General features: G+C 35.4%; 1 protein-coding gene across 1 annotated transcript; it reads left to right on the top strand.

Moving 5' to 3' along the window:
* The first annotated feature begins 7,082 nt into the window (after positions 1–7,082).
* LOC131938230 (uncharacterized) lies at positions 7,083–19,662 on the top strand. Its single transcript, XM_059296152.1, has 8 exons — positions 7,083–7,227; positions 8,578–8,639; positions 8,947–9,091; positions 10,426–10,500; positions 11,063–11,070; positions 16,400–16,547; positions 18,946–19,173; positions 19,341–19,662. The coding sequence occupies exons 1-8, from the start codon at positions 7,176–7,178 to the stop codon at positions 19,520–19,522; spliced, it is 900 nt and encodes a 299-aa protein (XP_059152135.1). The 5' UTR covers positions 7,083–7,175; the 3' UTR covers positions 19,523–19,662.
* The last annotated feature ends 7,642 nt before the right edge of the window (positions 19,663–27,304 follow it).

The raw sequence follows: 27,304 nt of genomic DNA, 5'->3' as shown, positions 1-27,304 counted from the left end.
GTAGGGGGCGGGGGGGGGGGGTTAGGGGTGGGGCTTGAACTAAAGTGCAATTAATTAACTGAAGCTACACAACCTACCCTATACCACCTATCCTGTACACCTCCCCTCATGTACAACCTATCCGCCACTGTTCACCTGAGCGTTTTCATACAGCTGCAGCAGGTTACTGAAAAATTAACGCATGAATGAGGGCAGTAAAAAAAAGCTTGTGCTCATTGGAAATGTCTTATTTGACCCTCAGACGTACGATTCGCCAGAAGCTATTGAGAGAGACAGTGTTCAAGACTGTCAGCAAACTTTAAGATGCGGATTTTCGTTTTAATCGTGTTTCTAATCTGCGTTTTTCATCAAGCTCAATCAGGTAAGCTGCCTTATTAATTAATAATAACGAGCCGACCCGCAGCGTATCATACGCCGCTATTTAGTTGTTTTATTTTCTACTTTTCAGTAATTCATAATTTGTGAATTCGACAGTACCAATGCTGCCACTGAAAATATTTGCTTTAAAACACTAACACCCGCCCCACTTTACCCTAACCCCGACCCTACACCCCCCCCCCCCCCCCGTGAAAGCAGCCTCCTCTTAGTTATTTCTTAGTTACCTCCTGTAAGTTTAAAATCGAACTAAATTATCTGCCCCTAATAGAAACCCGGCTCTACGATTTGTAAACATTTAGCTTTGTACACATTTAGCGTGACCACAGCTCACCAGACAATGTGGGGGTGGGGTGGGGGTGGTAGTGATAGTGATAGAGAGAAAGAGAGGGGACTGCAAGGAGGCGATTGCAGCTTGTTTTCTAACGGCTCCCAGAAGAGAATTATATATATAGAAGAAGATAGATTTCGTTACCATTAACTTATGATGTCAACAAAAATTTAAATTTTAGGATTGCCCACTCGTGTCCAATACCAATAAACCCTTTCTTCTCCCGATACAAAAGTTTACTAGAACTCCCAAAACATATAATTTACTATTTCAATGATTATTAATATACGGATTCAATATTTTTGTTAGTGATTATTATTAGGCCTAAATAGTGAAACTAGAATCTACACGTTGTTTTGAAAATAAGTAGATCAAGTAGGCCATGTTTTTAACTTCAACGTAACATATTTTTAATTTTATGGATTTTTCCATTCAAACTAAACAAAACTCCTGCAAAATAGGCTATATTGATCCGCCTTTTTACAATCTCGTATACGAAGTGTATAGGAAGTATTATAATCGTGCAAAAGATCAATGAGTCGGAAAAACATAGTTTTGAAAGTTTGTCCGTATGTTTGTGTGTGTATGTGTGTGTTTGTGTGTGTGTGTGTGTATGTCTGTGAACACCATAACTTGAGTACCGTTACAGCTAGGTTGATCACATTTCTTATATAAATATTAAATCAAATTTGTAGTTCTGTTTCAACTTTTAAGCGATTTCCGATAAAGGGAATTTGAACTCATTCTACTTTTGGTTTTTCAAAACCTATAACTTGAGTACTGTTTTAGATAGATTATTGACATTTCACACATAAGTAAACGATTTTATTCTATGCCTTCTCTCACATTTTGAGTAATTTCCGTGTATCGGAATTAATACTTTACGCGTTTTCCGATTTCTCAAGAAAAGCATATACAGTACTAATATTCCGCACTATTTTTAACACATTGTAAATGTTTTTTAAAGAAATAGCCACCAAATATCAAATGTAAGCATACAATGTACATAATAGCGCGGAGAATTAGTACTTTTCAAAGAAAACATTGATTCATTTTTTTAAAAAAGCGAATTAAGTCGCAGTTTATATCACATTTAATTGTCATTTAGTCATTACCTACAGGAACAAGTTTGAAAAACATCAATCCAGTAGATATATTGTGATATTTTTTGAGAAATTAGAAATACCGTAAAGTTATAGTTCCGGTCTCCGAAAATCTCTCAAAATGTGGTAGATTCAAGAAAGTAAGATTTTGTACCTAAGTAAAAAAATTTCGATCACCTAAATAAAATGGTATTTTCGTTATCGGTATTATAGAAAACGGAACTAAAGTTAAATACTACTTTCAGTTATCGGAGGTCACTCTAAAATTAAAAATAATCTAAGTATAAGATCCAATACCTATAAATGAAATTCCTTTTATCTAAATGAAACAGTAGTAGAGTAAAGTATCACAAACATACGGTTACCGGAAATCGCACAAAAGTAGATCGAATACTGAACATATAGTTTAATACATATATGAAAATTGTCTATCAAACTTACTTGGCGGTCTAGTTATTGGCATTTAAGGGGATATGCTCCTTACAAAATCACCAAATTCCTGTTTTTTTTTCGTCATGATGGGTTTCTTGCACTTTTGGATACTTTGTCCATTTTTTATACAATGCCCACCCTATTTTCATGAACTGTTCTTCGTGCAAAAATAAAACTCACGCTGAAATTGTGGTTATTTTCATAGAGATTTTTTTTATGGCAAATAATATGACAATTTGAAACATTTGCATACTAAAAAGGGTGCGATTTTTCAGACCTTGTAGAATTATGACCACCAGTTCTTTCAAAAAGTTGTCGTTTCAAAAATTTTTGGTATATACTGAAATATAAGATATTTAAATATGATTTCCATAAATGCATAAATAAAAAAGCCTTAGCGTTTTCAAAATGGCGGAGGATTTTTCAGGTTTCCACGACAAACCTTTTTTTGCTGTTTAATACTTACTTTCATGTGCCAAACATGGTAAAAGTTTTCAAAAATGGTTAGATCTTAAATTGTAAAAAATAGAAGAAAAAAAACAGAGCAAGAAACCAGAAGCACAATACGCACCTCTTCCGGTTATTGGAAATCCCTCGAAAATTGGCGCCCCCCACCATATATTATTTTATTATGCATATATTATATTTATTATGCAAAACTGCAGCTAAATAAGCTTTTAATTTTTTTTCCATCCCATTTCGGCCCCCAGGGTCGGCGCCCTGGGGCATATGTACCCTCCCTATACTTCTCATACTTTTATATAAGAGTACATGAGAAAGTAAAGGGGAGATCACTCTCGCATTTTTAAAAACGATTTCGAGACGTGTCATAGGCTGATGTGTTACGTCATTTTAGAAGGTGAATTCTGGCTTTGCGTGACAATGTGTGACGTCAGATAGGAAAGAGGAGGTAAAACTGACCCCAGTGTAGATATAAATCATGTGATTTTTTTTACCCGCTGAGTTGCATTTTTACTTTCTCGTATAGAGAAAGTCTTGTAATCGTGCAGAAAAAAAAAATCGAGATTTTTACAAATCTCGACGTTTTACACCTCACTGATACGGAAAAACATAATTTTACAATCTTGTCCGTATGTCTGTGTGTCTGTGTGTCTGTCTGTCGGTGTGTAAACACGATAACTTGAGTACCGGTAAAGCTAGGTTGATGATATTTCATATTTAAGTATTTTAGTAAAATCGTAGATCCTGATCAACTTTTGAGCGATTTCCGATAACCGGAAGTGGTACTTTTTCTACTTTGAATTTTTCAAAAGCCTATAACTTGAGTACTATTTCAGATAGATAAATGAAATATCATACCTAAGTAAAAGATCTAATCCTCTGCATTCTTTCAAATTTTGAGTAATTTCCGTTGACCGGAAGTACTAATTTACGCTATTTTCGATTTCTCAAAAAACGCATGTAAATTTATAAAGTACTAATAATATTGCGCACTATTATGCACATTTTGTTTTGGCGTTCGCTTGGTGCGCAATTATTTTTTCTAAGAGATTCTATACTATTTTTAAATGTTTAAGTAATTAAAAATCATGTCTATATTTCAAGTTATATAAGAATATTCGAGAAAGTTTAGGGGAGATTACTCCCGGTTTATTTTTGTTCGCCGTCACAATTTTACATCTTGTATGGAGGATACAAGTTTTATGTCAGTTTTACATGTGAGTACAGCGATGTTAAATTCAACAATAATCACACCCCCCTCCCTCCCTATCTGCACCCGTCCACAAAAGTCTTTTATTGGGTCCCCCCTCCACCACCCCATGGGAATGTCACATAAGGATGAAAAATATAATATTTCTAAATTGTCATAACTGATTTGAACAAACTCCATCGCCGGGCAGATTCCAGCTGGATAATCAGGTTTAGTAGGCGCGCAATCTACCGTTAAAATTAGGGTCTGTAAAGATGTTTTGTCTCCCTTGGCAAAATGCCTAAATATCACTGCATAGCTTTCCTAAAAAACTTTTTTTTATATCACATAGCTATTACCACTCTATTCATACCACTCAGCCACAAACACTTAGCCACTGTCACACAACCCTACCACCCCTCCTCCCCTGATAAACTGCATGCGATATCGCAATAATTTACATTAGAAACATACATACAAAGAGTGTACGGATGACTGATCTGACATCAGATTTGAAATACATAGAGCCTAACAAATATGGGACATCTTCGCCAGATGTTTATTCAGAGGATAAGTTAAACATTGCATATAGTTTAATTTACAAAGACGCGGGTCATTTTAAACACAAAATCCCATAAATCTATGTAAATAGGGCCTACTGTTTTTTTTTAATCGCAGGATGGCAGTCGAGATAGTAGCAAACGAGCAACTAGTTGGACGGCATCAGTGTTTCTTTCAGATATTCTTCTCCGGGGAGGGAGGCAATTGCAACTTTCGTGTGTGTGTGTGGGGGGATACATTTAGGGGGAGGGGGGACACTGGCTAAATTATATAGTTTAAAAATAAAATATGTTCTATCTTGTTCGTCGGAACTGTGATGGGTGGGGGGGGGGGGTACTACCCACCCCTCATCATCCCCTCCCCACCCTCCCACGAAGAGCTGCCTTAAAAAACTGTGAATCTCACATATTTTATGTCGTTTTAGAACCTTATGTACACCTCAATATCTCACTGCAGTCTGTGAACGAAATAATGGGAAAATCAAGTATGATTTATCGCTGACCATTTGCTAACGTTTGCCACAAAAAGTTTATTCAGAAAGTACAATACGCTCCTCAATACAATAACGTTAGTTGCAGATACAGATATAATGCAGATGTAGAAGCATGGTGGGACGGAGTGGTCTAGCGGTAGAGAGCTGTACTGCTAACCCGCAAGTCTCGAGTTCGAATCCGTGTTCAAATCAGTAGACCGTTCTTGAGTCTAGACCATCAGGTTTGAAAGGGAAACTTTACTTAGCAGTATAAGTATTGCATTATTGCATTTCTGTGAGAATAGAGGGAAATAAGGTTTCAAGTGGTGAAGACGATATTACGTCAGATCGTGCTCCTTTTGTACCCAATTAGCCACTTACACGTGGATGTTACCCGTGATGAGGCTTTTTCAATTGTGTGGTCATTTGACTAAAAACATGAAGACTGAGTGAAATAGACCACTGCCTTATATAATCTACATATCGGAGAAAGTTGGTACTCAATGAAACCTCAGGGAAAAAGTTAAATCCACCCCCGAATCCCCTCAGAACAAAACAGAGGCTGATATTCTTTTGATAAACAGTGAACGTTTACAATAATAGCTGGCAAAGTCGTCAGCAGCAAACCTTTTCCATAGTTATTTCATCGAATTTGGAAACCTAGAGTCGTTCTAAATGACATCGTTGAGGACTAGAAGGTGATCGTAAGTGAACACCTTATTATAGAAAAATATTTTTTTTAAAGGCGTAGACAATATCTCATTAACTTTAAAAAGTGGGTAACATTTACCGCATATCGCTTTTATCCGACGATTGAGAAGCTGCTCCATAAAATGATAATTTCTTTTACGAATACATATATATATATATATATATATATATATATATATATATATATATATATATATATATATATATATATATATATATATATATATAAATGAAATATATTTACGTTTATATGTGCGTATGTGTACACGCTGAGGCGAATGTATCTATGTACACATTATTTATTATACATTCTTTCTCATGTGCATGTTTAAACCATTTATTTTCAGCATCCCAATGTACAGCCTTAAGAGGTGTGGGGACGGTTACTCCACCTGCACCTACCAACCAGGTAATATGGGAGTTTTTAAGCTTATTTTGTATTGACTTTATAGTAGGTACTTTAGTAGGAATTTAGCTTTAATCTTTTTGAAGGTACCGAACTCAAACAAGTAGGCCTACATGATCCCGATCACCAAACCATTTTTAATAGATAGAAATATTTTTCTTTTACTTTCGATCATAAACAGTATAGAGAACATATTGTAACCATGCTGAATAATTAACATATACTTTGACAGTTTTTGATAGTTATGGTATACGGAACATAATGAATGTATTGTAATCGTTCAAAAAAATCTAAATCGAGTTTTTGACAAATGTAATGTTTCCGGGGCCGGAAATTTGCAATCTTGTTCGTCTGTGTCTGATTATGTGAACACGATAACTAAAGTATCGTTATATCAGGTTGTCAAAATACCTTATATAAGTATATTCAAAGGGTAGCCGTGGTCGAGTCGGTAAAGCTCCTGATTGCTAAACCTAAAAAATTCGGGTTCGAACCCTCAGGCAGATGAGGCACGTTATCTGGGGACAGCCACTAACAACTGCTGCCTTGTAGTTTATTCTTGGTTGGACAAAGGTTATGGACGCAAATCCAAAAAGAAAAGCAGGCTGAAATCGGAGTCAATGGCCTCAAATATTTAATTGTGTTGGAAGGGATCCCTTCCAACAATAACATTAAGAGAAGAAGAAGAAAAAGAAGTATATTCAATATAACATTTTATTGTCAACTTTTGAACGTTTTATGGTAACAAGAAATAGTACTTTCTCTACTTCCGGTTTTTCAACTTGAATGCCGTTTAAATTAGGTAGACCACATTTCACATATATATTTATTTTGGATTTTTTGATAAGTTGCCTGTTGATTTTCGAACCGCCTCCGGTAATTGGAGGGGGTCGAGAAATTGCCAGAGACCGGTAAAAGTGGAAAGTGCTTTCTGTGTTCGGCCCAACGGGTCTTGGGCACGAGAGGAGTTGAATTAAAACTTGATTCTGTTTCTGCTTTACGACAGAAGATGCTATTTTAATATTTGTCTATTAAAACAGGGCTGCTTTGAAGTATGCGCAGCCGACCCACTATGTTACCAGTACACGTTTGAAAACGGCGCGTGCAGTTATCAGATTGTGAGTTTGGATGTCATGAACACAGTGGACAATGTCGACACCTATGCATACGTCTACTGCAACTGTAGTGAGTATTTCAGTAGCTTTCATAGGTTTGTTTGTTTGTTTGTTTGTGGGTAACTGTAGTGAGTATTTCAGTAGCTTTCATAGGTTTGTTTGTTTGTGGGTACTGTAGTGAGTATTTCAGTAGCTTTCATAGGTCTGTTTGTTTGTGGGTAACTGTAGTGAGTATTTTAGTGGCTTTCATGGGTTTGTTTATTTGTCTGTGGGTAACTGTTGTGAGTATTTTAGGAGCTTTTATAGGTTTGTTTGTTTGTGGGTAACTGTAGTGAGTATTTTAGTAGCTTTCATAGGTTTGTTTGTCTGTTTGTGGGTAACTGTAGTGAGTATTTTAGTGGCTTTCATGGGTTTGTTTATTTGTCTGTGGGTAACTGTTGTGAGTATTTTAGAAGCTTTTATAGGTTTGTTTGTTTGTGGGTAACTGTAGTGAGTATTTTAGTAGCTTTCATAGGTTTGTTTGTCTGTTTGTGGGTAACTGTAGTGAGTATTTTAGTGGCTTTCATAGGTTTATTTGTCTGTTTGTGGGTAAGTGTAGTAAATATTTTAGTAGCCTGTTTGTGGGTAGGTTAGTTGTGGCAGTACTAAACACTATTTTGAACTATTTTTAATACAGATGATTCTTTCGTACTTTCCGCAAACGTTCAATACAGAGGCGTAGTGAGGAGAGGGTTTGGGGGTCAGGGGGGATGGCCGGCCAACAGTGTTTCTTCCACATTTTTTTCTCTGGGGGGGGGGGGTCACTTGATATTTTCGGGGGGTCAATATTTTTCAGGGGGGGGGGGCGGACACTGGTAGAAGTATATATTTTCTATATAAATTCCATTTCGTTCGATGGGGGGGGGGGGGGTGTAGAGCGCCGAGACTACCAGGTTAAAAGATTTTACAGCTCACATTTTTAAGCAGCAATTTTAAATTATCCACAGTCAATATACAGACAATAGACTTCTACCTGGTTTTGCTGACTTACCAACTGTTTTCTACGTCGATAAAATAGGAGAAAATGACTGATAATAAGTGCCCCTTTCTAGAGAACACCTCATATAAGCGTGTTTCTATGCAGCAATCCTCATATACATATGTAGCATGTAAAACTTTTAACCGTGACGTCTGACCGAAAGACACTAGTCTTGTCTAAATGCAATAATGCACGTTTAGAAGTTATTGCCGCAAGTGAGAAAGCTCAATAAGACGTTTACCAGAGATATATCAATACAAACGCCTTTTGGACAAGCGTCTTTTGATATTTTCTGTAGACCCATCCGGAAGAATACTAGCCGTATGGCTAGTAGAAAGCTAGAGTTGAAATACATGTATTAAACAAGGACAATTATATTCTATTTGTATTTCAATTACACAGCTAAAGTCTGCAAAACTGGAAAAAATCAAGTAAGATTAGACACAGAAGCGACTACAAATCAGGTAAGGAAAATTTAATTTGTTTAATCTTCTTTATATTATTTTTCAGTTTTTATAAACTAGTTATCACAGCTGTGATGTAGGACACGCCACCATTACCTGTTGTGAATTGACAATTTTAGAAATAGTCCTTAAAATCAACGCATTTATCTTTTGATTTTCTTTCATAGTACTGGTCAATGTTGGCAGTTATTTTATTGTGTTCTCCAATCGAGTTTGATATTAATTAATGGTTGTAGTTGCAGCAGTTAACAAATGTCAACCAGTTTCGAGCTATCTAAAAACAAATGTAAATGTTTCCTTTTACCAGGCATGTTTTCAAGCTTGCTCCAACAACCCGAGGTGTTTTCTCTACGATTATTATCAAGGTGCTTGCAAGCTGTATGGAGCTGACGGGGATGCCGTGGACACAGTGACCAACCAGAACACGCAGGCGTTCGTCTATTGCACGTGTGGTCAGTGTTTATACAGCTTGTGCATATAGTAATGACTTATTAATTGTAATCTCGGAATTTAATCCACAGCCTGATTAAAAAGTTTATCTTGTGATAATTATAAGCTACCAAATGAGGTTGAAGAGATAATTTGGTACACAGTTATAATTAAAGCGCATATGTTATTTTATCTTACGTTGCTAGCTCTTTATTATTTCGCATTAAGCATTTATTTATAATTAGCGTACTTGTCCCACGCGTTGTTGTGATCTAGTTCTACACACATAGTGGGGCACATTTTATAAGGGTTTCATCAACCCGTTATGGGACGAAGTGACCTAGTGATAGAGAGCTGGACTGCTTATCCGTTAGTCTCTAGTTCGAATCCTGGTCCAAGTTAGTAGACCGTCCCTGAGTCCACCCAGCTCTAATGGGAACCTAACTCACGTTAAGGAAAAGTTAAGGCGGCTGGGCGTAGTACTAACCACACTCTCCCTTCATATACAGAGGTCACAGAAACAAGTGAACTCTATTTCACTTGCCCCGTAGACCGTCAGGTTTGGAAGGGAACTTTACTTTTACTTCATCAACCCGTTACTAATAGTTTATTATTAGACTATGAAGTTGTTTTCTAGAACAGAGTAATTTATGTTAACAAAGCTGGCGTTTTATTTCCTGGATCATAGTTCTTGGGGCGCGAAAGTGTCCACACTACCGCTCATACGTCCCAGGGCGTTCTGAATAAAAGCCTTGTTTGTACTTTAGTCTTCCTCTGTAATAGTGAGGTAGAACACACCACAGGTGTCAGTAATTTGGCGGGACGCTTTCATGGACCATAGGATATTTTTTAAAGCTTTATGGGCGTCGACCGACACGCGTAATTCAATTTAGTCAACGAGTTAAGTAGTGCTAACTGGTGGAGAGGGGGGGGGGGCAATTGTGCCAAATCACACCCTAAGGGGGCGCCGCACTTCCGAAATAATTTTTTTGTGTCAAAGAAACATCTCCAGAAGTATTCTCAACAGCTTCCCAAAGCCACATGGCGATATTATGAATGGTGTCATAAAATACAGACACACACCCAAATACACCCACCCACACAAAAACAGACGTAAGATACTTTCATTTTTATATATTAAAATTTCGATTTATTGAACTAATGTTTTTGTATGAAGTGAGACTGTTTTAATAAAATATCACATTTGCTTTCGGTAAATGAATCGTTACACGTTGACAATGTATTAAAATATTATGCTTTTAATATGTTTCTATAATACAAATACATTTTAAAAATGTTTATTAAAAGATTATGAAATTATAGTTGTGGGCTTTTTATATTTTTATCCACTGACCAGATACAGCAGTTTCCGACACAACGCAGAACCCAGCTACAACCACAGAAACAGCAACAACCACTCCAGCTGCGATTGGTACACCTACTCTGTTTATTGTTTATTATATGAATAAATGTATATATAGGCCTATATATATATATATATATATATATATATATATATATATATATATATATATATATATATATATATAAAATTTATAAGCCAATATGAACGTTGAGTAACAACAATATAAGACGCTATGTAGTGTGTCATTCTTTGTATAGTCGGTATAGGAACGCGAGCTACGTCTTCGTTTTCTGTCCTTTTTATTTCTATATCATTAGTAGTTTTCAACGGATTTAAAGAGCATACTATATTATTACAAAAGAAACACCAACATTTGATCGTGTAACACGTGACATTTTTCATGCACGCCAACACGCCTTCGTCATACTGCACTTGTTGGAAGTTTTATATCTCTGTATGCCTCACTGGATGACTAAAACATGTTTTAAAATAAAGGCTTTTAAGTTTAAACTGACATTATATCATGTTCGTTGACTCGCTTGAGAATCCATGTCTCGCACGGCTGAACCCGCAGTCAGTAGACCATGAAGAGAGTCTTGTTTCTTTTTTTTTCTCTTAATTTCCTTAGAACTGGAGGTAATTTTGTAAAATAACCCGACATAAAATTTTTGTGAAATCTCGACCTTGTACAATTACTAAAATTGGATAAACATAGTTTTACAAAAAGACTAGCGGTTTCTACAAAACTACTTACGATTTCTATTGACATTCTACTAGAAGTGACATCACAACTTTCATGCTAATATTAAATACTACTCGCGTACCCGTCCCCGCGCGTTGCCGCGGGGATAGAAGAAAGTCCGACGAAATATACAAGAAGGGTTTAATTTATGCGTTACCAATCCTATATATATATATATATATATATATATATATATATATATATATATATATTCTTAGACGCATGACCTTGTTTTTCAAAAGTGAATTATTTAAATGTAAACAATGCCTGCTCTTGGATCATAAATATCGGGACACGGGTTTACCTACACTACCGCGTGTACATTAATCACTCACCAAAATAATCAGGTAGAACACACTTCAATGACCGCCCATGTGTTAGGGACGTAGTGGGCGCTCTCAGGAGCCCCTCCCCCCGATTACACTACCGCATAGGCGCCACGTATGGCCCCTGGGTCCTTAAAACTAACAGGCGCCATCGTGCCAAATAGCATCCTGTTAACAATGATGCAGATAGCGTCATTCGCTAAAGTTACACAAATGATCAGGATTTTTTTTCTTTAGCAGGTAAAAAAACTATTTGACGTGTTTTAAACGGTGTCCTGTCGAAACAGCCCGAGACAAATCGGCCCTGTCAAAACGGCCCCGTTAATATGACCCCGTCAAATCGACCCCCGACAAAACGACCCTGTTAATATAGCCCCGTCAAAAGGGCCCCGACTTATTAGCTCCCAACAAATGGGTTCCCGACATTTAGGCTCCCGACAAATGGACTCCCGACATGTTGGCTCCCGACAAATAGGCTCAGGACATATTGGCTCTTGACAAAGCGGCTCCCGACATATTAGCTCCCGATATAAGGGCTCACGACATATTGGCTACTGACAAAAGAGCTTCTGTGAGCCAAAATGACGGGAGCCTATTTGTTGGGAGTCGTAATGACGGGGGCCGTTTTGTCGGGAAACTAAATGACGGGAGCCTATTTTACGGGAGTCGTAATGACGGGGGCCGTTTTGTCAAAAAACTAAATGACGGGAGCCTAAATGTCAGGAACCTTATTGACTGGAGCCCTTTTGTCGGGAGTATATATGACGGAAGCCTATTTGTCAGCAGCCTATATGACGGGATCCATGTGTCGATGGCCCTTTTGACGGGGTCGATGTGACGGGGCTCTTATGTCGGGGCCGATTAGTCGGGGTCGTATTGACGGGTCCGTTTTGTCATTTGTCGTTTTGACGCCGCACGCATAACGTATAAGTTTCAGAGTAAAAAAAATACCCTCTTAAACTTACAACTAAGTATTCATTCTAATTCCGGTGTGATTTTCAGACAGCCGGATAGTCGAACATATCCCATTTTTCTTTCATATATCAAGTATCTCTTACTTTGGTATATATATATATATATATATATATATATATATATATATATATATATATATATATAATTTATATGGATTTACAGAGCTAGATTGCCCAGCTTCAAATGGATTAAAAGACATATATCCTGGTGTAAAATCTGAACAGGTAATTATTAACTCACAAGGTGAATCTATAACCACTTTAAGCTACTGAAATACTAAATGTAAATTGCAACATAAAATATTCCACAACAAGGTCGCTTAAAGTAAATTATTAATTATGGGATGGATTAGAATGATGTTTTAGTTTTTACTACGTTGATCACATAAATGTGTCAATAGTTTGGTTTAATGTGTTCTTAATTACAGGAATGCTTTGAAATGTGCGCGTCTAACCCAAAATGTCATACTTACCAATACTCTGGAGGGTGCACTAACCAAGTTTCTGACGAAACACCCCATGGTTCAACTACCCTTGGGGCGTGGGCATATGTCCACTGCAGATGTAGTAAGTTTTCAGCAAGAGTAGATACTGAAAAACAAAAGAAACTTTCAAATGTATTTGTATGTTTAGATGGATTCGTCTAGATCGTATTTTATTACTAACCACAGGCACACTAAGCATATTTATGTGATAAGGGATATTGCTACTTAGCATTCAACAATATTTAAAAATTTATTTCATACAAATCAAAGCTTTTACCAAGTAAACTGTACTTAATATTTATTCAAATGTAAAATTAATTTGCATTATATATTTTTTGAGTAAATTAGGTATTAATAGAAGCTTTTAATTGAATTAATATTAATTTAAAAAAAAAAACCCACGTTTTCTGATTGAACTAAAAAGTAGAAAATAAATGCTATACATCACAATAATACAAGCGATCACTCTATTATAAGCGATGAAAAACGTGGGGCGCCGTGAGTTTCTTACAGTTTCTAATACTGTTGACTCTCTACAAACTCCCTAATAAAACTCAATAGTATTATCTAATCAATAGTAATATAACTTTTACATCAGTGACCGATAACAAGCTTTTACTTCGGCGCCCCACGTTTTCATCGCTTATAGTACTTCATTTGTTTAATATAGCTTTGCGTTTGATGGTTAACTTTATGCGATTGCTTTTGAGTCGATATATCCCCAATATTAATTGTCCCCTTTCTATAGTTCTATAGAATATCTGCCATTGATCGACGAAGTACACATTTTTGTATATCATACTTTGCCTCAGCACCAAGAGAAACAGGCGAGATTTAAAATAAAAGCATTTCCTCCAGAACCCTAGATCTAGACTGCCTTGCCTTCGACCTAGCCCTAGCCCTAGCCCTAGCCCTAGCCCTAGCCCTAGCCCTAGCCCTAGCCCTAGCCCTAGCCCTAGCCCTAGCCCTAGCCCTAGCCCTAGCCCTAGCCCTAGCCCTAGCCCTAGCCCTAGCCCTAGCCCTAGCCCTAGCCCTAGCCCTAGCCCTAGCCCTAGCCCTAGCCCTAGCCCTAGCCCTAGCCCTAGCCCTAGTCCTAGCCCGTTAGGTTCAATGTTAGCTTAACGGCTTTTCTGTTTTTCCTTTTTTTTCTTAAATATTACTTGAAATATTTACTAATAATTATTTGTTTTTCATTGTCAACCAACAGCTAAGCAATGTAAAGCATTACAATCATGGAAGACAGTTAACGTAAACGAAACAACTACTCTGGTAACTATCCATTCTAAAATGTTATTGTATAGGCCCCTATTCTCCAATTACGTCAAGTTAATTTTTGAAAAAATAAACTTCGTTCATATAGAAAACGTATTAATTTAGAGTCTAATTCTTTTGTACGCGAAAATTGGCCCGTTGAGGAAGGATACAACGGGCGCTAGGTTGATAGTGCTGTCTCTTTTCTCTAAACTAAAACCAAAACCAAAATCACCACCTTAATTAAATTTAACCGGAAACGAAAAATGATATTGAAAACGGATTCATATCCAGAATCGTCATTTTTATCGCATTTAAGCTTGATCTACACGTAGCTATCACGCATTTATACCAACTATACTAAATATATATAATATAGTCGTAGCCATACCTCTAAACCATGCACCTAATCTCAATCATGATAAAGGTCGCATTTAGAGTTTCTTTCAGGCAACTACTTGGGAGGAAGGGGCTCCGCACAGCCCCCCCCCCCCCACACCAAAGCATCTCTAACGTCCCTTTTAGCGATATATACTTATATACTTTTTCCAGTCCGTCCCCTCACCGAAAATTTCACCCCGCCCCCGAAAATTTCAAGCACCCCCACCTCTCTCCGGGGAGGAAAATGTCTGAAAGAAACACTGGTAGCATTTGTTGATCATACAAAGTAAAGTTAGAGCTTAAGAGCGGCTTCGCCCCTACCGGAAGAGATGCATGAAAGAAACTGTGCACGCAAAACACTTTTTAGAACATTTCAAGTTCCCCCACCCCTCTCCGGGGAGGGAAAAGTCTGAAAGAAACACTTGTCGTATTTGTAGATCATACAAACTGAAGGTAGAGCCTACTTTTGTAATTTAGACATCGATTCCTACTTTTGGCCGATAAACCTCACTCTCGCAGACAGTGTTTCTATCAGATATTTTTCTGGGGGTGGGCACTTGAATTTTTGTCCCTTACCCGAACAATTGCATGAAAGAAACTCTGCACGCAAACCACTTTCAAGATTAGACAAAATTGGTTTTTTAATTCAATGCTTACTCCGCCCCGCGTAGCCCCCCCCCCCAACCACACACCCTAATGCACGTCTACCGTCTCATTCAACTAAATATACCTTTTATAGAAAACATATTTTTACCTTCCATAAAATGTATAAAAAACGCTGGTCGCATTTGTAGCTCATACAAACTAAAGGTTAAGCCTACTTCTATACTATAGACCTATTTCCTACTTTTGGCCGATAACTTTACTCACTCAGACGTGTACTTGTCAGGCTTTTTTTCCGGGGGTGGGGCACTTGAATTTTGAGCAGCGGCGAATAAATTTGTCCGGGTCGGGGGAAGACGATACATGAAAGAAACTATGCAAGCAAACCACTTTTTAGATTAGACACATGAATTAGGCTGTAATTTTATTATAGAGTATCGTTGACATTTCTTTTGAGTTGGGGGGGGGGGGGCTTAGACGTTCTTACGCGGGGGTGGGGCTTCGCATCTTTACCCGAAGAAATGTATGAAAGAAACTCTGCACGCAAAGCAATTTAAGATTAGAAAGACATGTTTTTTAATTCAATGTTTACTCGAGAATCAATGACGTCATATTACTGTGTGTGCACTCTCCCGGCTTTCGACTATTTCCTACTATATGCTCAATGTGACGTCATGTTTTGTTTTCGTTTCACTATGAAAGTTTTTATTTTGCTTGTGTTTTCTTTATAGCGTTCTTGTCAGATACATACTACATACACAGACAGAGAAACTATTAGTATAGATATTAATGAAGGCCTGGAAAAAAGTCAGAAGATGCTATGTTAAGGTCAATAGTGTATGCAGGGGGTGTGGGGGGGGCATGGGAAGCCGCCGCGTTTCTTGATGTCTTTTTGGTTTTGCTTGTGTTGTGTGTATATTTTGTGTTGTATTTTATGTTTTTTTTTGTGTGATAAATTGTTAGTGTCGCACTTTATTTGTGTTTTCTTCTTTTATGTTATTCAAAGAGTACTTTTTGAACGTTTTTTACACTGCAGCGAAGAAATGTAACACAGTCTCTGGTTTAGGAGAAGCATTATTTCAAAGGCAGAGAAATTGTATTTTAAAAAAATTGAATTTGGTCGATTCGCATCCACTTTTCTTTTTTTGCGTTTTAGGGACTTCATGTGTAGTTTTAATTACACTTTATATAAACGTATTTCAGGGTTGTTTCAAGGCGTGCTTTGTCAATCCCCGATGTTTCATGGTTAGTTTTGATGGTGAGGAGGGTATATGTGAAAATAATGTAGCAGATGGAGACGTTGTAACCAGCACCGTCAACAGCCAGGCGTATGTGTACTGTGAAGCATGTGGTGAGCATACATAGAACAGAAATACAAATGCAGTAGAAAAATTGCTACAAAAGTAACACAACTGCAGTTAAAAGTAACTACAATGGAAATACAATTGCAGTAGAAAATTAACTACAATAGAAATATAACTGACGTAGAAAAATGAAACAAAGACAATACAATAACAGAAGACAAATAACTACAATACAAAATACAACTGCAGTAGAATAATGACTACAATAGAAATATAAATGCAGTAGAAAAATGAATACAATTGAAATACAACTGTAGTGGAAAAATAATTATAGTAATAATACAACTGCTAGAGAAAATAACTACATTAGAAATATAACCACAATAGAAATAGAACTACAGTGAAAAATAGCTGCAATAGAAATATTACTACAAAAGAAACATACGTACAATAGAATTGTAGCAATTTTTCAAAGATGAAAATAATGAATTGTATTTGTATGTGGCTTTGTTTTGTAAATGTATGTGTGTTTGTGTAAGACTTGAATACAGTAAAAAAACTATTTATTTTTTTAACCTCATTAGACATTTGGCTAGTCATTTAAATTTATTTTAAAAAAATACTATAATCAATAATCCGTTGGCGGTGATCTGTTTCGTCAACTGATATCCTGCCTGAGAGTCGACTATAATCCAAGAAGTCGCAGACAGCTGTGTTTTTTTTTTCTGGAAAATGCAAGCTACTGGTCGGGTTTTAACGCGAACATTTTTAGTTTAGACTGTCTAGTGTCAACTTCATTTTGAACGAATGACTAAAAGTAGAAGAAAAAAAAAACATTAATGAAAATTATGTTTGAAATGCACCGAAAAAAAAGAAAAGATAGCAAACTTGTTCTCTTTAATAAAATCTTTGGTCGCTTATGAGATGTCTTACATATTTTAGTGACCCAAGCGTTTATTAAATTTCAGTGCATTTAAAAAAGTATTACTGTAAATGCTTTTATATTATTTTGTTTCATTCAATTAAACATTTTAATTAAAAAGAACAAATAACAAAATTGACATTAATTTATTACCCGACAAAAAATGTAAAAAAAAACCAAATTCTGAAAAAATGTAAACACACTAGTACGCGTGACCAGAATAGATAATTTACATAAATAATATCTACCTTAAAAAACATATTACGTCCAATTTGTTTCATATATAGTTCGAAACCTATAGATTCATTCTAAATTTCAAAAACATTATTTTCAATAAACCGGGAGTGATCTCCCCTCAACTTTCTCGAATATTCTTATATAACTCGGAATATAAACATGATTTTTAATTACTTAAACTTTTAAAAATAGAATGGAATCTCGTAGAAAAAAAGAATTGCGCAACAAGTGAACGTCAAAACAAAATGTGCATAATAGTGCGCAATATTATTAGTACTCTATAAATTTACATGCGTTTTTTTGAGAAATCGGAAATAGCTTAAATTAGTACTTCCGGTCAACGGAAGTTACTCAAAATTTGACAAAAGGTAGAAAATTAGATCTGTTACTTACATGTTAAATTTCATTTATCTATCTGAAATAGTACTTAAGTTATAGGCTTTTGAAAAATTCAAAGTAGAAAAAGTACCACTTCCGGTTATTGGAAATCACTCAAAACTTGATAAAATACTTATGAAATTTTATCAGATAGATAAATGAAGTTCCACATGTAGGTAAAAGATCGAAGTCTCTGCCTTTTATCAAATTTTTTTGAGTAATTTCTGTTGACCGGAAGTAGTAATTTTCGCTATTTCCGATTTCTCGAAAAACGCATGTTAATTTATAAAGTACTAATAATATTCTGCACTTGGTGTGCAATTCTTTTTTCTATGAGATTCTTTTCTATTTTAAAAAGTTTAAGTATTTAAAATGGATTAAAAATCATGTCTATATCCCGAGTTGCCATCTCCTGTTGTTTCATATAAGAATATTCGAGAAAGTTTAGGGGAGATCAATCCCAGGGCATTTTGGGACACACATTCACCGTGTCGCCGGTGTTTGCGTCTGTTGCAGTTTTACCGCTGATTATATGAGTACCCATTTCACGCTATGCAGGACGCTCGATTAACGGAAACCAAGGCTACGATAGCGTTTCTGAAACACTGAGCGCCAAATCGAGACGAAAATCACACCTTCCCGGCCACGGCAATTAAGAAATATTTTTTTTCGCAGAAAACACCGCGGGAGTATTCTCATTAATTCTCCAAAGTTTCATGGCACTCAGATGAAAAGAGTAGTAATGCATAAAAGTCACACATACAGCCATATATACTTTCATTTATATATATATATATATATATATATATATATATATATATATATATATATATATATATATATATATATATATATATATATATTCTATTTTTCTAAATTGATAAGAAAATTGCGTTACATATTTCTAGATGAAACAACAACGACAGCTACAACGACTACCACCATCACTACAAAAACCACACGAGCCCCAGCCCAGCGCTACTACGACTGCCACAGCTGTACCAGCGGCTGCAGCAGCAAGAAACAGAACTACCTGTGTCCTGCCAATGGGAAAATAAAGACTGGGACCAACACACGTTTTGCCAGGTGTAAGGGACCCTGCATGTCTACTGTCAACAAAACACCTTTTGGTGGCGGTGAGTGGATATGTTACATATTTAAAAGCGGTACATTATGGAGCGTCTTCACATTTTGTCTTATTTTTGACAAACTGTGATGCTATGTTACAAATTAATCTATATTCTGAAATGGGACATTAAGTTTGACATTTTCCTAATAGGTGTTTTAAATTTTACCTTTGAAGATGTGGTACGTGGATGTTCAGACGGCAAATTCCCAGGTCTACGTATCCCAGCCAATGGCTGCCTGACTCACAAGAAGGGAGTCACGTGCTTTTGTACTGGTGACCGCTGTAACACCAGAAACATGGTGCAGGAGCAGAGCAGGATGGGAAATGGATGGTGGATTTGGCGTGGACACCACTAATAGGTGTAAATAAGACCAAATTGATGAAGCGGCGAGATTTTCTTTGTACAATTATAATCACTTTCTATATTCCTATCTTGTAGATGTCTCACATATAGGGCAGTTTCACTTATAGGACATTGTTTTTACTACTAAAAAAAAATAAAGTCTGATATTTTGGAATTAAGATAACATTCAGAAAAGCAGCTGAAATGAAATAAAAAATATGAATAAAGTATTAATTGAAAGTTTCACAAGTCTGCCTTATATTTATATGTCATACGGTATCTTCTTAAAACAAGCTGTTTTTCAATCTACTTGTTGGCTGAAATCTGAACTTAATGGCAAGTATCCTACAAACACGACTAACATATATTATACTTATTCGTACTTATTCGTACTTATTCGTTTTTACTACTTGAACATTGTATATTTCGACTAAATGAAATGTAGGTAAAAAATCCAGTGAAAACAGCTGAAATTATATAAGGAATTTTAATAAAGTATAAATTAAAAGTTTTGAAAGTCTGATTTAGTTTTTTTCAATAACTGTGCGAATACATGACTTTAAATAAGAATTTATACGGTATCCTTCTTTTATTAATTAAAACGAGCTTTGTTAAATCGAAACCAAATATTTCATGTAGTTTTACTTTACACATTCAAACTATTTAAATACGTTAGGAGTTCATTGCACATTAAAATTTAAGACTTGTTTTTATTTTAGTAGATGCTACCTAATTTCTAGCCCTCAACTGGTTGAAAAATGTTACTTCAAAAATATACTTGCGAAATTTATAAATTCTCTACTAAAATCTATGTGATATATACACAGAATTTAATACCCAATCTACTGGCAAAAAAAAATAAAAAAATAAAACAGAAAATCTTTATCTCTTATGATCAAAGATAATGAATTAGGGGTCAACCATAAATGACAACACACCAGGGGCGGAACTACAGTGCCGCCAGACCCCGCAATGCGGGGGGGGGGGGGCCCAGGCCATTTAGGGGCCCAAAGCCGACCAGAATCAACTTTTTTATAGTTAAAAAAATATTTTTTTCCCAAAAAAACAAACAAACAGATCTACTACAGTAATGATGTTCTACAGTAACTAGCATCGCTGTTTCATAAAGGAAAAACACATATAGCTACATGAGTTGTAGTGTGAAAGATAGGCAAACGTTCACATCACTTCCATGACTTATTTCCCTTCTTTAAATAGTCAAATATGTGTGCTCTTAATTAAGAAACTTTTTTTTTGCACTAAACAAATTAAAGAGCAATTACTTCTCTCAATTATTTATTTTTTTAAATTACACAATAAAGAATGACATAGTATAAAAAGAAATGTATTAAAAACCTAATAATAAAAATACAAAAAAACTTAAAAATAAACATAAGGCGAGAAACCATTACACATACAAAGCTTTCATGCTTCATAATATTTTGACAGCCTTGTATATAATATAGCACCGTGTCAGACATTGAAACAGAGAATTTCAAAACAGACTAATAGCACTCTCACAAATTATGTGTTTTGCAATATGTTTTAATTAAAAATAAAAACTAAGAATTTTATTTTTTTTTAAATTTCGAACAAGCCCGTATTGAGTATTCTATGTTGATATTTTCGTATTTAGTTTATATATATATATATATATATATATATATATATATATATATATATATATATATATATATATATATATATATATATATATATATATATATATATATATATAAATTTATGGGGCCAAAAATTTTTTTTTGCGGGGTGGCCCTTTTTTTCTAGTTCCGCCACTGCAACACACAGCTAGGAGTTAACGGGGTTTGAACGTTTGTGACGGTTCGTGACGGTTTGTAGGGAGTGGGTTCGAGTCAGTGTTACTCTACACTCTTTTAACCCTACCAAATTAATTCACATACATTTTTATTGTTAATTCTTATTAATATAAAATATGTGCAATTTCAAATTGGTTTCGATACATCTAAAAACAGATAAGCTACATTTTAATATATAAAATTTAATTAAAACATCTGTAGTTGTTCTACCTAATTGATCCTGTTGTAATGTGCTAACGTCGTGTGTTTTGAAGAGAAAAATAAAGCTCTTGGTATTGTACGGTCAAAGAGGAATAACCAATTTTTTAACATATTATTGCAGTTGTCTTTCTTTGACCGTGTTTATTACTCTAATGGTCAAAGGAAAATAACCAAACTAATTTTGATTTATTTAAAGATTATTGCAGTTGTCTCCCATTAATCGTTTGTTTAATTTTGTGGTCAAAGAGGAATAACCAAATAAATTTTGATTATCTTTAGATTATTGCAGTTGTTTCCCTTTAACCGTCAATTATGAATCCCGATTGCCAAAAAATTATATTATAATAATAACATTCTAAAATTCTAATTTTTATCCATTAAAAAAATGTCAAAAACACTTACGCATTAAATTTATTACACAATATAATAGATCTAAGAAAAAAATATAATTAGAAAACCTTTAACACCAGAAACCTGGTGCAGGAGCTGAGCATGATGGGAGATGGATGGTGGATTTGGCGTGGGCACCACTAATAGGTGTAAATAAAGAAGCGGCGAGATTTCCTATATACAATTACAATCACTTTCTATATTCTCATACACGTATCACATATACAGCCGTTTTACTTCTAGATCATTGTTTTACTACTAAAAGAAACTCCAGTCTACATTTTGATTACATTCAGAAAATAAATAGGTGAAATAAAAAAAATATGAATAAAGTATAAATTAAAAGTTTGACAAGTCTGCCCTAGATTTAGATGTCTTACGGTATATTTCTTCCCGCTTTAAAAAACAAGCTGTTTTTAATTTACACATACACGTCCCACATATAGTGTGCTTGTTTGTTTCACTTTTAGAACATTGTTTATTTTGACTAAATTAAGTTTAAGTCAAATATTTTAGAACTTTGATTACATTCAGTAAACAGCTGAAATTAAATATTTTTTTAAAATAAGGAATAAATTAAAAGTTTTTCAAGTCTTCTTTAGTTTTTTTTCAATTACTATATGTGCATACATGAGTGTGAATAAGATGTTTTATTGTATTCTTTTCTTAATTAAACAAGTTTGTTAAAACCAAACCCAATATTTCATGTAGTTTTAATATGCACCACCGAACTATTTAGATACGTTAAGAACTTAAGCTTAATTTAAATTTAAGATTTAATATTTATTTTAGCATGCAAGAAAAATTAGCTCCGTATGCTAACACATATGGCTATATATAAAATATCTCATAATTATTCTTATAATAAGAATTCACAAAACTCATTACGACAAAACCACGCCCCTTTTTGTGTTTGGGGTAGGATTTTTTTCTCTCTGTTGAGAGTGCATGCGTTGAAGCTTACCTAGTAAGTGCAACCTAATTTCTAGCACTCAGCTGAATTCTAAATGTAACTATAAAAATACGCTTGCGAAATTTATAACTTCTCTATTAAAAAAATTTTTTAAAAAATATGTACCTATTATTTCTGTAATAAATCCAAAACATGTTGTAATGAAACATTTAAAATTCAAAATTATACCTTTAAAGGCATTACAATTTTGTATTCAATGATCCTAATTATAATGAGATGAACTAAGACATGACGCTATGTGATATTAACACTAAATTTAATACCCAATTTATGAGCAAACAAAAATAAATAAATAAATCAGAAAACCTTCCTCTCTTATGATCAAAGATAATACATTAAGGGTCATCCATAAATGACAACACACAACTAGGGGTTGAAGGGGTTCATCCCTTTGTAAAAACTACGTCATTTATTTTATATATGTGACAATAGTGGAAGGGACACTACCCCCCCCCCCTGGTTTATATAAGTGGGAGGGGGTGGAGGGAAAAGGGTTGGGTGGGTAACCCACTGTCTCGATCCCGGATGTCTTACAAGAATGTCGGACGAACTAGTGCTTTTAAATTAGATTCAATGCGCTAGATTCGATCTTTTTATCTAACAACTTTCTTCAGTGGTGTAAGACGGCAAGTTGGCTGACTTCAGTTCGGATTCACACGCCTCAGTGAATCTGTCGCACAATCTTGACATTCTATCAGACACGGTCTACTGAAATAAGTGGAAATGCTAGTCAACAGGTCGAGGAACTGAGGCGTCTTACATCCGTGCCGTTTGATAGCAGATGTAAGTGCTATTCTCACATTGTCAACATTGCACAAGCATTACATCAACATTACATCAACAGCAGACAACATTACGTCAACAGTATTGAACATTACGCCAACACAACGTCAACACAACAGCAACATTATGTCAACATTACATCAACAGCAGTCAACATTACATCAACAGCAGTCAACATTACATCAACATTACTCCAACACAACGTCAACACTACAAGAACATTATGTCAACATTAGATCAACAGCAGTCAACTTTGCGTCAATATCACGTCAGCATTAGCTAAGACTATGGCAACATTATGTCAACATTCGTCTCAATTAATCCAGTTTTCAAACTAGAGCAAAGACAACCGCTATCAGTTTATATTTTCAGTTTTTAAACTAACCAAATCACATTTCTTGGCTTATAGTTTTAGTTGTACAGATGTAAAAAAAAAAGCAATTTAAAACTTTCAAAACAAGAAGTTTGAAAGTTCCGATGGTGGCTTAATTAAACATTTACTTAAGTTACATAAAAATGAAATTGTATTTTAAAAAAATCTTTTGTGATTTGATGGGAAAAAAAACCCTGTGAAATCAATTTAAATCAGGGTTTTGAAACTAAAAAGTTCAGAAAAAAATCTAAATCTTTTTATTTATTTTAACACGTTGTTTTCCTTCACATAGTCTGTGAGTGATTGACATTTTACAAATTTTAGAACCACTAATTTAGATTCAGAGATTTTTGTTCAACCTCTATAAATGTCGGACTTAAATAAAACAAACCAGTTACCGGACAGCATACCTTGGTACCATTTCACCGTAATGGTTCAAAGACATCGCACACTACCCGTCCCCCGCTACCAACCTTTGACCCCAATCCCCTTTACCTCACATTCAGCGATCTGCATGACTGGAGACAGCAACTTAATTTGGCCGTACGCGTCAAGAGCGCCATTGGTATACTTATCAGAGGCGAAGCTAGGGGAGGGCGGAAAGGGCGGTCGTCCCGGGCGCCGACCCTAAGGGGGCGCCAAAAGTAGTACAATACAATTTTTAAAATGCTCAATTTAAACTATGCTATTCAATTATACACGGTCAAAGTTAAGAAAGTAAGCTGCTAGAAGTCTTCACACACTGATTTAACGGTTTTCTACATCAATGGTCTCTTTGGGACCTTCATTTATAAAAAACTTGTTTTATCAGCATGTACACTTGACAACAGTTTCAAAATGTCTATCATCGACTCCACCCTCCCTTCTCCTGCTCCGCAAGCAGATTGAATACTGGCAGTACAGTAAACGCCGTAGACCGTAAAGATATTATTTAAGGTTCAGTTGAGAAAAAAAATCATGTGACATTTGACATGCAAGCCTTTTTTTTATAAACCAGCATTTACCCACACTTAACGAAATGCCCGCATAATACAGACTCTATTCAGTTTAAGTATGAGCTCTACAGGCTCTGATAGCTTTTAACCAAGAACATGAAAGACTATATACAAATCTTAGAACTCTTAGAATGTCATAGAACTCCCAATATTAAAACTTTGGAGTTCGTGACTACTACACAGCTTTTAGAAATGATTATTTCCGAAATCAACACAAGGCACATAGCCTTATATGTTCACGCAATTCATAACATGTTAGACCACAATGCTTTAGAAAACATAATTAATCCGATGCAAAGCCTGACAGCATTTCTAGCTATGTCATGAACCAACCAGCCCGATTTGTGGCAAATATGCTCCAGCTAGTCATACCGCACATAAATAGTTATAGCCGCAGCTACAGAATGACTTGCTTGGTCTAGGGTTTGTCTTCTTGGACATGAGGTCCCTTAATAGTTAATATTGCGTTTATTAATGTTATGTTATTATTATTGACTGACTGCCGATATTTGGCTCAGTGAAAAGGTTTAAAATTATGACTAAGTAATTAACTCAGTTTCACAATTATTTAACTTTTAATACATGAATTATTGGCATAAGATACAACTTAGAGTAGCCTGGAATGGGCGACTGGTCTTCAGGGCGGCGTGGTCACACTTGCTCACACACAGACCTCAGTACTGTCTAAGTTTTAGCCCCAAGCTGGCCGGCTGTAAAATACATGTGACAACTTCCTAACATATGTGTGATATACACATTCATTCAGACACATACAAGTTTACAATTGTTACCAAGATAATACATTTACATTAGCCTTCAATAAGGCCTACAATAAACATTACTAGAAAATATGCTTTTCATTCATACATTGTTTTATACTCATTCCATACTTATTAATTAATATTATAACATTACAGCTAATAAAAGTAAGTGTTAATTACCTTCCAAAGAAGCCACACAGTCCTCTACACACGTTGCCAAACGTACGTTTAATTTCTCCGAGGAGAACAAGTGCTGTAGCACCAAAATATGTATAATATGTTATGTTGGCTAGTGCCTTAGCACCAAAAAAACGTGTACCTCCGAAGAGGGGAGAAGGTAGATTGACCGGACTGTAGCGTCCCTACCCTACAGGTCACATGACTTAGGCTCCGCCCTCGTGACCGCAGTCTGAGGTCGAGGCCCGGTCAGCCTTACGATACCGCTGGACTCAGGTCCATGTGTGTACCGTTACCCGTGGGGTAGCAAGAAGGGGGGAGAGGTGGAGACACCTTGATAGATATTTATAATCTATCATAACACGCTTCAATGTTGAAACTGGTTTTGAACGACACATTATGTTGATAATGCAGGATATCAGGTTTTTCTGTATTTTGAAAATTGATATTTCTAGACATCAAATCAAGAAAAAACCTGTTCGGCTTAAAAACTGAAATCATATAATTTCTATTACAAAATAAGTACAAGCTCAATGATGTTATAATATTGGGTTTTATTGTAATCAGCAGAACATTTCGCATGAAATCAGCTCAGCCATCGAACTAGTTTCACGTCTTTTATTTTATTCATGACGACTCAATATGTTTACCCGGATGGTAGGCTATATTAGCAAAGTATATATAAAAATAAAACAAGTATTAAAATAAACCGTCGATGTAAAAAGAAATAAACACTGGTATATTAGCAAAGTAAATATAAATACAACAAGTATTAAAGTAAAACTTCGTAATAAAAAGAAGTAAAAATTTTAATGCACTAATAACAACGAATTACAAAAAAAAAATTACATTAAATAAACTAAGTTAAAGCAATGGTCGCGAAAATGAAGAACCGATGTTTTCACTGAATAAACATGTTTATTTTAATATTGCTAACTTCATTGCTTATTATTATAAATATATATATTTTTTCCTGCATTTTACGCCTATTACTGCAGTCCAGTCAGTTTAAGTAAAGTATATTTTCGGAGAAGAATATATCTAGAAAGACCGAAATATTTGCATAATACGTGGGTCAAAATTAAGAGTATATAGATTCTTACTGGTGCTAAAAAGCATGCTTCACTGTATTCTATTGGGCTTTATGCGCCTCGGAGAATTTAATGCATGACTTGTTCTTGGGTTTCAGACACGGTCCACTGATTCGATCATCCCACATCCTGTCAACAGGTTAAAAGCACAGAGTCTGTTTGGTGTGAGCGCATGGTGTTGAAAACTGCATGTCTGCACATGTTCAAAGTAGA

This window comes from Physella acuta, unplaced genomic scaffold (assembly GCF_028476545.2).
Source record: "Physella acuta isolate Inbredline_101_S28 unplaced genomic scaffold, ASM2847654v3 ptg000239l, whole genome shotgun sequence".
NCBI classification, from domain to species: Eukaryota; Metazoa; Mollusca; class Gastropoda; family Physidae; genus Physella; species Physella acuta.
The sequence above is the reverse complement of the archived record's forward strand: the minus strand, read 5'-3'. Positions and strand labels throughout refer to the sequence as shown.